At 46.4% G+C, this 14,376-nt stretch overlaps 1 protein-coding gene across 1 annotated transcript; it reads right to left on the reverse strand.

Moving 5' to 3' along the window:
* Window positions 1-435: 435 nt before the first annotated feature.
* LOC136497645 (salt tolerance receptor-like cytoplasmic kinase 1) lies at window positions 436-1,990 on the reverse strand. The gene has a single exon (XM_066493489.1). It carries the CDS (start codon window positions 1,837-1,839, stop codon window positions 775-777), a length of 1,065 nt encoding a protein of 354 aa, XP_066349586.1. The 5' UTR covers window positions 1,840-1,990; the 3' UTR covers window positions 436-774.
* Window positions 1,991-14,376: the final 12,386 nt, after the last annotated feature.

Here is a 14,376-nt window from a genome sequence, read left to right on the forward strand (position 1 = left end):
AGAACTCTCCTTAAAAACAATCTTATCTTTCCTTGGAGTTTTTCCCGATGTTTTCCCCTCTTTTAATTTCTGAACTTGAGGAAACAACAATACACTCCTATATGATTATGCTCATGCATGATTCAAACAGATCAGAAGTTGGCTGCTGCCAGTGGGAGCATGTGGCTGATCTAAAATTAGCGCTGGAAAGACGACCATCGTGAAAAAGGAATCTGGCTTTGATCGGAGAAAACGCTTTTCTGGTGGTGGCACTCATTCTGGAGCGCTTACTGGTGAGGCTACCTAGCTAGCTCAACATAATTCTGGACCAATTCCTCTTGCCAATAGCAATAATTGGTCTTCTTAATCCTGTTTGTAGGTTCACTTGCATGCATATTTAAACTGCCGTTCGTTGGAGCAGATTCATCCGAGCACCGTGTCATGTCAAATAAGAAAAGCAGAAACTGAATTCCAGTCTTTCAGACCTCACCAATGATCTCAGAAGTACATGTGAAAAGTCTACTCATTCATAGTGGCTCAAGAAATCACCAGTTCCTTGCAACCCACCTAGTATGTGATACAAGGCAAATTGATAATGAAATAGTACTACGGTGTTCCCGGTTCAACAAACACTCCATGGCATGACAAAATTTTTCTATCAGATCTAGTGGTTCTAAAAGTTTTAATATTTCCCCCCTACCTCATCTCACTGCGCCAATTCTCCTGCTAACTACCCTCAACATAATTCTAGCACCAACAAGGAGAGATATTTACAATCTGCGGCATGGATCTAATTTAGGACAACATCTTGCGGTCCAGTCTCGATCCAGCGGCGGAGGTCTTCTCCTGGAGCACGCGCACGACGTCGGCCATGGATGGCCGGAGCCCGGGGCTGTCACTGACGCACTGCATGGCGAGATCCGCCACGGCGGCCGCCTCGGCGACGTCGTAGTCTCCTCCCAGCCTCTGGTCCAGAACGTCCGACACTTGGCCGTCGCCGAGCTTAGGCCTCACCGCGGCCGTGAGGCGGTGCCCTGTCTCGCGGCAGACGGCCTCCTTGCCCGTCAAGAGCTCGAGCAGCAGCACGCCGAAGCTGTACACGTCGCTCTTCCTGGTGGCCACTCCGGAGCGGAAGAGGTGGGGGTCGACGTAGCCCGGGGAGCCCATGACGGCGCGATCCGAGGGCCGGCCACCCATGGTGGCCGAGATGCCGACGTGCGCGAAGCCGAAGTCGCAGAGCTTGGCGTCCATGCTGGCGTCGAGGAGGACGTTGGAGGCCTTGATGTCGCCGTGGATGACGGCCGGGTCACGGCCCTCGTGGAGGTACTCCAGCGCCGAGGCCACCTGGAACGCGACCGCCACGCGGCGCGCCCAGGGGAGGACGCCGCCCGCGCCGCCGTGAAGCGCCTCGTGGAGGTCGCCGTTGGGCGCGTACTCGAACACCAGCACGCCCACGTCCCGCTCGTCGCAGTAGCCGAGGAGACGGACGATGTGCGGGTGGCGGAGGGAGAGGAGCACGTCCAGCTCCCGGCGGAACGCGCGGTGGAGGCGCTCGCTGCTGCAGTGGACCTTGACGGCGCCGAGCCGCGAGGAGGAGGAGAGCGAGGCGAGGTACACCGTGCTGAACCCGCCGCGGCCGACCACCTTGGACGAGAACCCGCCCGTGGCGGTCTCCACCTCCGCCCACGCCAGCTGCCGCGCGGACGCGGCGCCGCTGTCCTCTGCCTCGGCCTCGTCCACGCACACCAGCTCCGGCTCTGCCGGCGCCACCCGCGAGCTCGCGCAGCCTAGCTCCCCGCGCTTCCTGAGGTCGCCGCGGCCCCGGCGGGCGCACGCGAACAGGCCGCAACCCCTGAACATTTCGAGCTCTGGGAGGAGTGTCGGCTGTGCCTTCCTGGATAAGCTGGGACAGGCTGCAGATGGAAGAAGAGCGGCGAATCACGAAATGCTGGCTCCGTGCATGCTCCGAGTCAAATGCAGGAGTATATATGTATGGCGCTCGGCGGCTCGGCGCTTGCTGGCCTCTCTGGTTGCTCTCTTTCCGTGCAGGAGTATATATATATCTGATGTAACTCGGTGCACCACACACCTAATCATTGTGCGAAAAGAAAAGCAGCGAGAGGGATGGCTCAGGACGTCGTCGATGGAGACCAAGCATTCTCCGTGTTTGTAATTTTATATTATATATGCATTTTGATTTCTATGACGCGTGCGTCGGTCACCAGACCGCTCTTGGGATGATTATTAAACGACGATCAGTCTAAAATCGTGCTCTTGTTAGAATGTCTGGGAAGCGCAACTTGTTTCTGTTTTGTTTGTTTTCTCGTTGTGAAGGGGGCTGCAGTAGCTCAGCTCCTACCTCTACCGGACTACGCGTAGAACCGAGCTAGCCCTCTTTGAAATAACGAACCTGAACCATTCTTTTTTACTTTTATTACAGGAAACAAAGTTCCGGCCTCTGTCATATAGGAATGGTATATAGCTGAAGGACTTTTTTTTTCATACTCTAGTGTTATCCCCATTGTAAAATTGGGTCGAGAGTGTTGCCTTTTGGCGTCATATATAGTTGTGTGTTAACGTAGGCCGGAAATAACCTCCCGCGTGATTTACATCTTATATTACAAATCATCATGATCAACCTTGATTAAAGGATCAAGGTTTTCCTAACCATGAGATATGTTGTATCTTAGGGATATCTCAACATTCATGCATAGAGGGGTGCCCAACAACAGAATGCCTAATGCGGCTTGATGTAGGTGAGGTGGTGGTAATGACCATAAAGGATCAAGATACGGTATTGATTGCAGAAGACAGAGGAGGAAATGAATGTGGACGAATGAGGCGGCTACGTCATAGTAGACAGAGGGGGAGGAGAAAGATGGGTGTTCGGCTGGTATTAAAGCCGTCTGAAGCTGCTTTGTTGTGAGAGAAAAATATCGTAGATTCTAACTGATAAGTTCAAGCGAACATGCCTTAACCTACTGGCGTGGTAGTTGAGACAGAGAGGAAATTAAAGTATGTCTCTCTTTGCTAGAGATAGATAATATTAGCTGGAAAAAAGTGGTAGCCATAGAATATTGCAGAATTGCCAATATTGTTCCTCTCCACAGTATGGAAATTCATATAGAGTATTTGCAAGGCTTGTGCTGTTTTGTGTCTCATTAGTTCAAAGTGTGTCCATCATTACATCTAGCTCTAAGCTCACTTGCATCTCGCTCCCTAATAAAAAGCTCATGAATAGCATATTTCCTGGTCTAGTTCTCTTTGACTCCTACGTTCTTCTATAAACCCTACATCTTTATGATCTACTCCACCCATTTCAAATTATAAGATATTTTGACTTTTCTTGGTAGGTGTGGTGGTGGTGGTGATCATTTATGGATCAAGGTACGATATTGATCATATAAGATAGAGGACGAAATAGAGGTGCATGAATGAGACAACTACGTCATAGGAGATGAGGGGAAGGAGAAAGACGTGGATGTGTGGCAGCTACATCATAGGATATAAAAACGAAGAGGGAGGTAGATAGCATTAGGTGGAAAAAATTTTGTAGCCATAGAAACTTTCATAATTGTTAGTATTGTCCCTCTCCACATGACGATGGAAATTCATCTAGAGTATTTATTTCACGGCTAGTGCTCTTTTGTGTCTCATTGTAGTTCAAGTATGTCCGTCATTCCATCTAACTCTAAGAGACTAAGCTCATTTGCATCTCGCTTACTGAAAACCCCATGGTTAGCATATTTCCTTTTTTTGATAAAACAGGAGGGGCTGGAGCCCCTACTGAAATTTTATTAAAATTGTTAAAACTGATCCCACAAAACAAGTGTTCAAGAAACAAAAAAAGCACAGAAAAAAATAAACAAGATTACACAAAGGCTTCTAGCCATGACTTTGTAGAAGGGTCAAACTTGCCTTTTGCTCTTAAAATAACTAGAGCAAACTCCTTGAAGACTTGCTTGTAGCGATGCGCCGAGAGAGAGTGATTGTTGAAGATTGCATCATTACGCATAGTCCAAATTGCCCAACACATTGTGATAATTATCTCAATGAACAAGGGGAGCTGAAGCTGAGATTTGAAGCTCAAGAGGATGGACTTCCACTTCTGTGGTGTTAGGGACCACCAAGTTCGGCGTGTACCAGCAACTGATAGTAAACGGGCAATGAAAAAGAAGATGAAAGAGATCTTCCTCTAGGCCCAAACTAGTCCAGCTCTCCTTTACTCCTACCTTCTTCTGTAAACCCATACGTTTACAATCTACCTACGACAACCGGCTATTTCACCATGTTCGTTTATGTTGAAATTTGGCTTATGCTGATACTTATATTAAAATATTGTGAAAGAAAAACAACATTCCATAGCTGAAAAATAGCTCTAAGCGAACATGGTGATTATATTTGAGTTACAAACGCCACCTTGAACTGTACGTACCCCATTCACGCGCCTTCAAAACGAAGCGTGCAACACAAGCGAAAGGCGAGCTGTCCACAGGGCACGGTGAGACTCCTCCGGCCCCGGTCGGTCGGACTCGGACCCCAGCCTCCTACAACTACAGCTACAGGGCAGCAATACATAAAGCAGAGAGTAATTAGCGGGCCGTGCACTAGTACCGTCCAGGACAGCACGTACAGTTCCTTGACTTGCTGAGTGCTCCTCCGTTCGCCCACACCGTGCTCGTGCGTCACCCCGCGCCAGCAGGCGGCACGCCGTCGCGCTCGTGCAATGGCAGGTGCAGCACAGGAGGACCATGGGAACCATGCGATCCACAAGGTCAGCAGCAGCAGCAGCAGAGCCCACGGCCGCCCACCACACGGACGCCAACACGTTGATCGAGCACTGCACTGCACTGCACCGCACGCCCCCCCGTGCTGTTGGTTCCCAAGGGGCCTGGGGGCAGCTCGCGACGCGACGCACCACCCGTGCGCACACCGAATCCTAACCTGCGCGGTGCGGCTCGGGGGGTTCCAAAAATTCTTGCGCACTAACATCGAATCTTACGACACATGCATTGAATAATAAATGTAGATGAAAAAAAAATTAATTACACAGTTGAGTGAGAAATCACGAGACGAAACTTTCGAACCTAATTAGTCCATAATTAGACATTAATTATCAAATACAAACGAAAGTGCTACAGAAATCAAAACCCAAAAAAAATTTGCATCTAAACATGCCCTCACTGGGGATCGGTGGGGGCCCTATCCGTTGCGAACGGAGGCCTCCTTTAGTTCCTCGGTATAAAGTTTAGTCCTGGTCCTATTAAATATTTAAACACACAAATAGAGTATTAAATATAAACTAAAAAAGTAATTAATTATATAATTTGTGACTAATTTACGAGACAAATCTTTTAAGTCTAATTAGTCTATGATTTGATAATGTGATGCTACAGTACACATGTGCTAATGACGGATTAGTTATGATTAATAAATTCGTCTCGCGAATTACCGACCGATTCTGTAATTTATTTTTTTATTAGTATATGAACACCTCATACGACACCCTCGTATAACACTCGATGTTAACACCCGATGTACCATAGATTTTAACAAGCTGAATATAGCAGCGATGATCAGATAGGTGAGGAGACCGGCGGCAGGCAGCCGGCAGCACCGACGACGCGTGCGGGGTGTGGCACCGGCGCCTAGCCGTTTCCGTCCAACCCAAGCCCAGCCGCTGCCCATACTTGGCGACGCAGTAGGCGTCGACGAGCCACTGGAGATCGCCGTCATGGACATCGCCTCGCCGGAGCGGCACGAGGTGCTGGGCGAGCTCACGTTCCGTAAGGGAAGCATCAAGGTGCAGTGCAGCAGTTCGACGAGAAGAAGAAGTTCAAGCCGCCGGCGCCGTCATGGTACGACCTCAAGCAGCTGCCGCGTTCTTCCGACGGCGATGTCTGGGACAGAGAACGACAGCACGAGTTCAGGAGCAAGATACAGCTACGCGTCTACTACGATGCGGCATCGTACGCCAGCGACTTGGAGCCATCGGCGCTGCCGCTCCGGTCGCAGGCCATCGGTGTCCTCGAGCAACCGGCCTCCGGTCAACGAAGCGCCCCAATGGCGGGCGAGGGACTGTCGACGCCTACTGCATCGCCATGGCCAGCAACTGGGCTTGCGTTGGACACAGAAAGGGCCAGGTCCAGTCCAGATCCAAAACAAAATTAATTTTAATTAATTATCTTGGTGCTTTAAGATCCGTGTAACTTTTTTAAAGAGGACCATGCGAGCAAAACTCTCTAACTAATTGTTAGTTCTAACCATATGCCGGTTTTCGCGCGCGGTAAGTTCTTGTTAACAGCCTCAGCAAATTCCTGGTATCACTTCTCTGGTAAGGCCTTGTTTAGATCGCGGTAAGGAATCAGTATTTGGCACTGTAGCACTTTCGTTTGTATTTAACAATTATTGTCCAATCATGGCCTAACTAGGCTCAAAAGATTCGTCTCGTAATTTACAATCAAACTGTGTAATTAGTTATTTTTTTAATCTACATTTAATACTCCATACATGTGTCCAAAGATTTGATGTGATGGAGAGAGAGTGAAAAAACTTGCAATCTAAACAAGGCATAAGTTGGTTTTAGGATTGGGTACTTAGTTACAATCTTTGAGATTTGACATACTAGTGTCCATCAACATGTGCTCTTGCACATGCCAGATATATTAGAAGACAAATATTGGAAGTAAATACATAATAACTATAACTAATAAAAACACTTATCTTTATTCGCACTCTCTCTTTCTCTCTCATTGTTCATTTTCTAACAATAATACACATATTGATACTCAACCTATATCCAGTTGTGATGAATTTACGAATTACTAATTTTTTTTATTCATATTCATAGTTTTTTTTTGTTCTTTCTCTGCGTGGAACCCCCATATGCTTTGCATTTAATTGAAACCTTATCATAAACTGTGTCTTTTGCTGCATGAATCTATATTTTAATATTGAAAGTTTGATCTTATTAATTTATTGTTTTTATCTCCTCAATTTAAATTTGAACTATTATGTTCTATTTCTATTTTATTAAAAGTCAGGATTTTAGCCAACGATGCATCTTAATTTAGTGTAATAATCATTGCTTACACCCAATGAATTTCAAAGACCAGAGAGGTCATAGCCATCTTTGATATGCACTAATCTTCTTCACTGTTGAAGATGTTAAATTATATGCGCGGTGGTGTTCTTTTAATATAAAAAGAGTGCTTACAAACCTATTCTTTGAGAAGTCACCAAAAAAAAAACCTATTCTTTGAGCTGTGTTTTCTGTGTGTTCGGCAAAATCTGGTTTATTATCTTATTATTTTCACTCAGATTACTTTGTGACTGTCATTCATGTGCCCAAACCGCAGTTGTCAATATGAAGATGATTCGTGTGATGTGCTGAATAAATTGATAAAAAGTAATCATATTGCATTGCACCAAGTTACTCTATTAGAATGAAAAAAAGGGGGAAAAAGTGATATTTTGGGCCACAATTTCGGTCCAAAACCTGGATGGGCCAAATGAATCCTGTGGACACTCCGAACGATCCTTCCCTGATCCTTCTGATTTTTCCCTCTGGCCCAACAGAAGTCTTCAGTTGAGGCTGACAACAGGCCTTAAAAGGCCTGGTCATGTACGACTTCTTCGATTTGGTTAATAGCCTAACGCCGTATTGTGTGGAGAGTGTTCGTGCGAAGCTGTGCGCTCCTACGCGACGGCACAAAACACTGCCGTCATACCACAGCTCATGATCTACAAACAGCCGCAAAGCGTTGCGCTGCTAATGCTGCACGACATGATCGAGTGCTTTACAGTTTTTATTACCTGCAAACCCAGCATTCCGAAGCTCCGAACCAGGGAATTTATACATGACCTAAACAGATCCGTTATTGGTTAGTCGTTAGTGGTGTCCAGGTAACCAAGCTTAGCATAGAACACAACTAGTAAAGCCTACAGAGCATGGGGGAAGGCACGGTAAAACTAGAACAGAGGGTGAAAGGAGGAGCATCACCCTGTTCGCTCGATCGTTTCTGTGGCTTAGAAGCTGGCTCATGCTGTTTTGTTATGAGAGAAAAACACTGTATCATGGCTGATAAGCAAGCGAAGAGGGTGCATATTATTGGAAAAGAAGAGGAGAGACAGATGACAGATCCATAGAAAATTGGAAAAGGGCGGAGCAGACCTGTCAACGTCAGAAGACGCCACGCAGCGACGGATCACTCTGCTGACAGAGGCAGTCGAGTGAGGAGTGACCCCAAGCTCCCAATCGGCGACCCATATATAAAACTCAGTTGCGGATGCACTAACTGACGCTGAAAGCGAGGGAAATCCATTGTTTCCTCGGCACTTCCATGCTGGAGCTGCCGGTTGCCGCCGCTCGGCACTACCGGGACGCATCATCGACGTCACAGACCGCTCATATCCGACTAAAAAAGAAGAGTTTTAGCAGGAGGAAAGCGGAAAAGATGCCACCAGAGGGCTTTTGTTTATTGCCCAGCCTAATCCGAGGGGATGCCACCCCTGGTGATGATGCTGTCATGGCGATGGCAACTCACATTACCAACGGAGGAGCCCAGCTATTCGAGTTCGATCCATGGGCACGCACGCACGCATGTGATGGTGACTTTTTTTTTTATAAGGGCATGTGATGGTGACTTTGGATCAAAGCATCACTCTCCCTAGCTCAGATGGCAATTGGCAAGCTAAGCTCCGATCATGAGCATTACTTTATCAGGCCAACTCCAAAAGCAGCAGCCAATCTGGTATCTGCATCTGATGAGATGTGGAATCATTATAAAATTTCTACCTGATAAGCCATGGGCGCATGGTCCTGTCCCCCTGAATCCGAACTGTAAAATGCAAGCAGTTGTGATGTCACTACTTGCAAAACTCTGTATTGCTGTTCTGAGCTCCAAATTTTTCATTAAGATGCTCATCACTGTCTCCAGAAATTCTTGGCGATGAACTTGTAGTCATGTTGAAGGTATTTGGTTTAGCAAATCTATTATCTTATTACACTGTAGTAGTTGCCGGTCCAACTCAGTTCTTCGGAGATGCTCATAGGGGTAGAGTATACGTGCGTGCGTGCGTTCATAGGGGTGAGTGTGCGCTCGTGTATTTGGTTTAGCAAATCTATTATCTTATTACACTAATAGTCGTTGAAAGGAACACCCACTTCACCAAGAGGGCATACAAATTAACACATTATATAATAAAAAAAAAGAAAAGAACATGCACAGTTGGATTTTATGATGGTCTAACAACTTAGATTAAACCAAAAAATGCATACCTAATACAATTAATAAATAATAAATGATAGATGATAAAAATTTGAACAAAACTATGAAAACTAATAGTTTGACTTGCAAGCGAATTGGAAAGAAAAAGAATATTGTTATAGTAACTACATGGATAAGTTCAAATGAAAAATCACAAAAAATGGCAATTTGATCTCCACATGTTGGGAAAAAACAACCATATAAAAATTAATGTATTACTATAAATACAGTTAAAAAGAGTAACGCCTTTCACTCCATGGGGCTAAAAGCCTAAAACTACCACATTGAACTTATTAGGTATTTTACATCCATAGTGTAATAGTCTAGGAGGTCTATCAAAAGATATACTCCCTACATCCTAAAATACAAGGTATCCATGATTCTTGTTCTAAATTATTAGGTATTTTAGATTACTCAACTCTATCCATAAGTGCATATTCCCTCTGTCATGTAATATAGTGTATTCCAAAAATTTTAAGACAACTTAAGAGAATACTCAAATGATGCATGTACCCATGACGCACTATATTTCAGTATAAGTTTTAGAAGTCGCAATGCACTATATTTTATAAGGACGGAGGGAGTACCTTTTAAACCCCATCCATGAATGCTTTTTTAAATATCATCTTGCAAAAAAGATCCTATAATTGGTAACCAAAATTAATGGCATGCATCATGTCTTTTAAAACTATGCATTACTATGAAATTAAGCAAGTTGATAACCAAACTAACCATATAGTAATGGGCAAGTTAATATTTTGCTAGATTTTTTATTTGGTCCTAAAGTTTCTTGGACACTTTATATTTCGGAGAAAGTAAGGAAAAATCCAATACAGATAGAACAGGCATGAAAAAAGATAATAGAGTAGAATCTAATCAACATCACAACTGGATGTTATCATGATAATAGAAAAAAAAACACAAGGAACATTTCTAAGAGGGGTTACATGTATCCACAAGAATTATGCAAGTCGGACACCGATGTGTCTAGCATAAAAATACATCAATTCACTTTCGATCCGCACACTTTTTCTTCCCCACTAGTAAAAAAAATTCGGAGACTATCACATTTATTTATTTGTGTAGAGACAGGCTAAAAATGTTTTCATTTTCTAAAATACCCCGCAAATTTCAAAGGAGGTTGGCCTATTTATGAGGACATCATAGTAAACGATTATATCTCAAAATCAATTAATAGAGACGAGTCTAAGAGATTTGTCTCTATGTTTTATTTATCATACTGCAAACGAAAAATTTGTCTAGTCTTAAGGCCCCATAGTAACATCAAAACTGCAGAGACGGACAGGGAACGAGCAGTTATCCTTCTGGCCTGCCCTCGGGTCCCACGGCATGCTTCTGGGGTGGTGTGTAAAAACAGATCAGATATTATCACAACTCATCAGAAAGCAATTTGATGCGGGATGGATTAAGCAATCGAATATTAGTTAGCTTGTTTGGGGGTGATGCCGCTGGTCCACTCCATTAAACTGAGACTTGCAAGTTACATCTTCCAGGGCCGTATAATGCTGTTCTCATCCGCATGAGAGAGAGAGAGAGAGAGAGAGAGAGAGAGAGAGTCGTGACGTGCCATTTTTTTTTTTTTGCCAGCCAAGGACGATACTTGCTACAGAGGCGATTCCCTATGTTTGGCCTAAAGAAAACGAGATGCTTACATCCTATCCGATCATATGTTTACATCCTATCCCACGCATGCATGGATTACAACAGAAGCGAGCACAGATTATAATGTATCAGGCCTAATAAGGTCTTGTTTAGTTATTCCCCCAAAAGTTTATATCATATCCCATCAAATGTTTGACACATGCATGAAGTATTAAATATAGACTAAAAAATAACAAATTACATAGTTTGCGACTAATTTGTGATACCAATCTTTTAAGCCTAATTAGCTCATAATTTGACACTGTGGTGCTATAGTAACATATGTGCTAATGATGGGTTAATTAAGCTTAATAAATTCACCCCATGCGACGCTCCATGTGGCACTCCCAAACTTTACACTCTGAATTTAAACAAGAGAGAATTTCTTATTTGACACTGAGAAAATGAGTCGTTCCTTTGTTGGCCCTGAATTTTTTTTTCCCTATTTGATACTCACTTCAACTTTCATCCCTAATTTGACACTACCGTCCGTTCTCTTAGCTTCTCCCGTTAGTAACCATGGGCCACGCTATCAGATAATATCTTTTGGGTCTAAATTACCCTCCTTCCTTTCCCAGGTCTCTCGTTCCTTCTTATTTTCTCTCCAGTGCGTCTCTGCTCCAACCCTACACAAAACCGGCACGGCAGATTGAGGCGACGGCCGGCCGTCGGCTCCCTCGGGCGAGGCGAGATGGCTGCGGCGAGCCCCCCCCCCCCCCCCCCCGACGGGACGAGATGGCAACAAGTGGGTGCGGGAGCTGTGCAGCGATGTTGCGGAGCTAAGGCGAGTGACGGCGTGAGGTTTCGCGGGGCAGAGACAGGGGCTCCACGGCGGGCAGCTCGGCGATGCTTGGAGCAGAGTGCGGCGGAGGCTATGGCGCGGGGGAGGAACAAGCTTAGGCGGCGCATTGACGCCTGTTAAGGGCCGGGGCAGCGCGGTGAGACGAGGCAGGGCTTGGGCGCTGCTCGGTCAGACCGGAGAGGAGCCGGGGTGCTACTGGCGCGTGGGGATAGGTGGCGGACGCCATTGGCGACATGCGCGAGCTGCTGGGGGAGATCTTGTGGGCATTGGGGGGAGACGATTTGTGGCGGGCCAGCGCGGGTTTGTCGGGGGAGCCGGTTGGCGGAGCGAGGCGCTCGTGCGGTCATGGTCGAGTGGCGCATTGGCGGAGGCGGCTCGGCCGGTGAGGCGGTGGAGCATGGCGCGCCGGGAGCGGAGGGCGTGGGTGCCGGTTGGGCGACGGGGATAGCGGCGTCAGGGAGCGGGATAAGCGCGTTGGGGGATAGGGCGGTCGTAGCTCGACTTGTCTTGTCGCGACCGCCGGTTGGCCGCCGGCGAGTCGCCGGTGGGCGAGAGCCACGCGGCGAGCGGCGAGCGGCGAGCGGGCGTTCGCGGCGCGGCGCTCCCTGGGCGCGGTGCACGTGAGGCAGGTGAACGGCCGGTTAACAGGGGCGGGTTTGAGCACGTTTAACTTCGAAATTTTGAACTGCGCTTCAAATTCTACCTTTATAAAACTTGTAGCCCTAACATCCAGGTTTAAATCTTACAAATGGATTTTGCCCAAAATCTAAACGGATTTGAAAATATGGAGCCCCAAAGTTTGTGGGAACGCATTCATTCAAACAGACAAAAATTTCAAGTTTGCCAATTTTCAGAGTTTTGGCCAACTTTGGCTCAAATTTTGAACGGCTTCTTGTTTGAATCAGGCCAAGGTGTAATGGACAAAGTTGTTCTTTGATCTTAGGGATCAAACTTCTATTACTGACTTTTCTTAAGTTCAGTTCAACTTTGAGGAGAAAACTGCTTGCCAACTTGCATGTGAATTTGAACTCCTGGGAACTTGCATGTGAATTTGAACTCATATGAACTTGCATGTATATGTGAACCGTTATGTTTTTGAAGTTAGTGTGGTGCCGGTATGTGAACTTGCTATATCATGTGTCATTATCATGTTGTATAAATGTTAAAATAAATGTTGTATAAATGTGTTAAAATGATGTTGTATCATGTTGAAAAAAAAGAAAAAACGGCTTGCCAGCTTCTGCAAACTAGCCACCAGCAAAAAAAAAAGAAAATAAACAAAGCAGCGAAGCAAATTTGAGAGGAAAAAAAACTACGCCCGCCTCTGATGCATGCGCCCAGCTGCAAAAAAGACCATCCAGCGCCAGCATCTGTATGCGTTTAGGGGCAAAAACGTCTTTTTAACAGCCAATTAACACCGTTAGCTAATGAATTTGACGGGTGTGTCAAATTAGGGATGAAAGTTGAAGTGAGTGTCAAATAGAGAACGAAGAAAATTTCAAGGCTAACAAAGGAACGACTCATTTTTTCAGTGTCAAATAAGAATTCTCTCTTTAAACAATGCCTAAGATAGCTCGTGGCATACTTATTACACCTATATATATATATAGTCAGTTTTTGGCTTTTCGCAACAGCAACAACTATTCAGAGGATATGCATGTATATACTCCTATGTTTGTAAGAATTTGAATGCTCTGCTGTCAGGTTGGTACGCAATGCTAATAGCAGTATAGCACTAGCACAGCCGTTTCATGAATCTGATGCTCCAGGCGAAGCAGGATGAGCGGATAAAATGAACCAAACAGAACGGATTTGACTTTTTCCAAGAAAAAAAGGGGAGCAGGGAATATAGACAGATAAACAAGGGGAAAGCGACGACCACCCCCGGCATAAAAAAAGCTGCCGAGGAGGACCGAGGACGCGATCACGCGAGCGAAACCGGCGACGCGCATGTGGCCGATCCATCCATGGATGCGGGCGAACACGGCGACAGCACCGACAGCCGCCCCGCCCCGCACGCACAATCAACAGAGCACTCCGGTGACGCCTCATTACGTCTTAACCAACAGTAGCGTGCAACTGCAATGCAGAATCTCGTACGTATAGCTGTTGCCTTCCTGGCATATATAGATCGACGCCGTCTCCACCCTCACGCGACCTGAGCTAACCATTACCAGCCAGAGCCAGCGAACCGAATTAACCGTCGCCCCCGTTCGGCCTAGGTTACGTTAGGTTAATTACGGCCCGGAATTGTGGTTGGATGGCCGGCATGCCCGACGGACGTGTGGCCCTGTGGGAGGGCCGGGGCCGGGGCCGGCACGCAGGCAGGCCAGCGTCGTCGCGCGGACGCTCGATCGCGTGCCATGCCGTTTTGTTGGTGCGCGGCGTGCGGGCGAGCGACGGGCGATGGGCGATGGGGGCCGGCGGACCGATGCGTGTTACTCCGGTGGTGGGGCCCGTGCGAGGTTAGCTAGCTAGGTAGTGAGGCATGGGTTGTAATGCACTGTGCGCGTGTTTGCCTGTGCGTGCGTGATATGCCACTAGTGCCCGACGACAGCGGATCATGGGACGACGGGAGTGATCATGCCATCTGCATTTTCCCCTTTTCCTAATCCTTGCAAGCTATACTAAGCCACCATCCATTCCCCTATCTATAACCAACAG

The sequence above is a fragment of the Miscanthus floridulus genome, chromosome 12, assembly GCF_019320115.1.
Source record: "Miscanthus floridulus cultivar M001 chromosome 12, ASM1932011v1, whole genome shotgun sequence".
In the NCBI taxonomy this organism is placed as follows: domain Eukaryota; kingdom Viridiplantae; phylum Streptophyta; class Magnoliopsida; order Poales; family Poaceae; genus Miscanthus; species Miscanthus floridulus.

Excerpts from the sequence above, each read along its gene's own strand:
- LOC136497645 (XM_066493489.1), bottom strand. The coding sequence starts at position 1,839 with ATGTTCAGGGGTTGCGGCCTGTTCGCGTGCGCCCGCCGGGGCCGCGGC.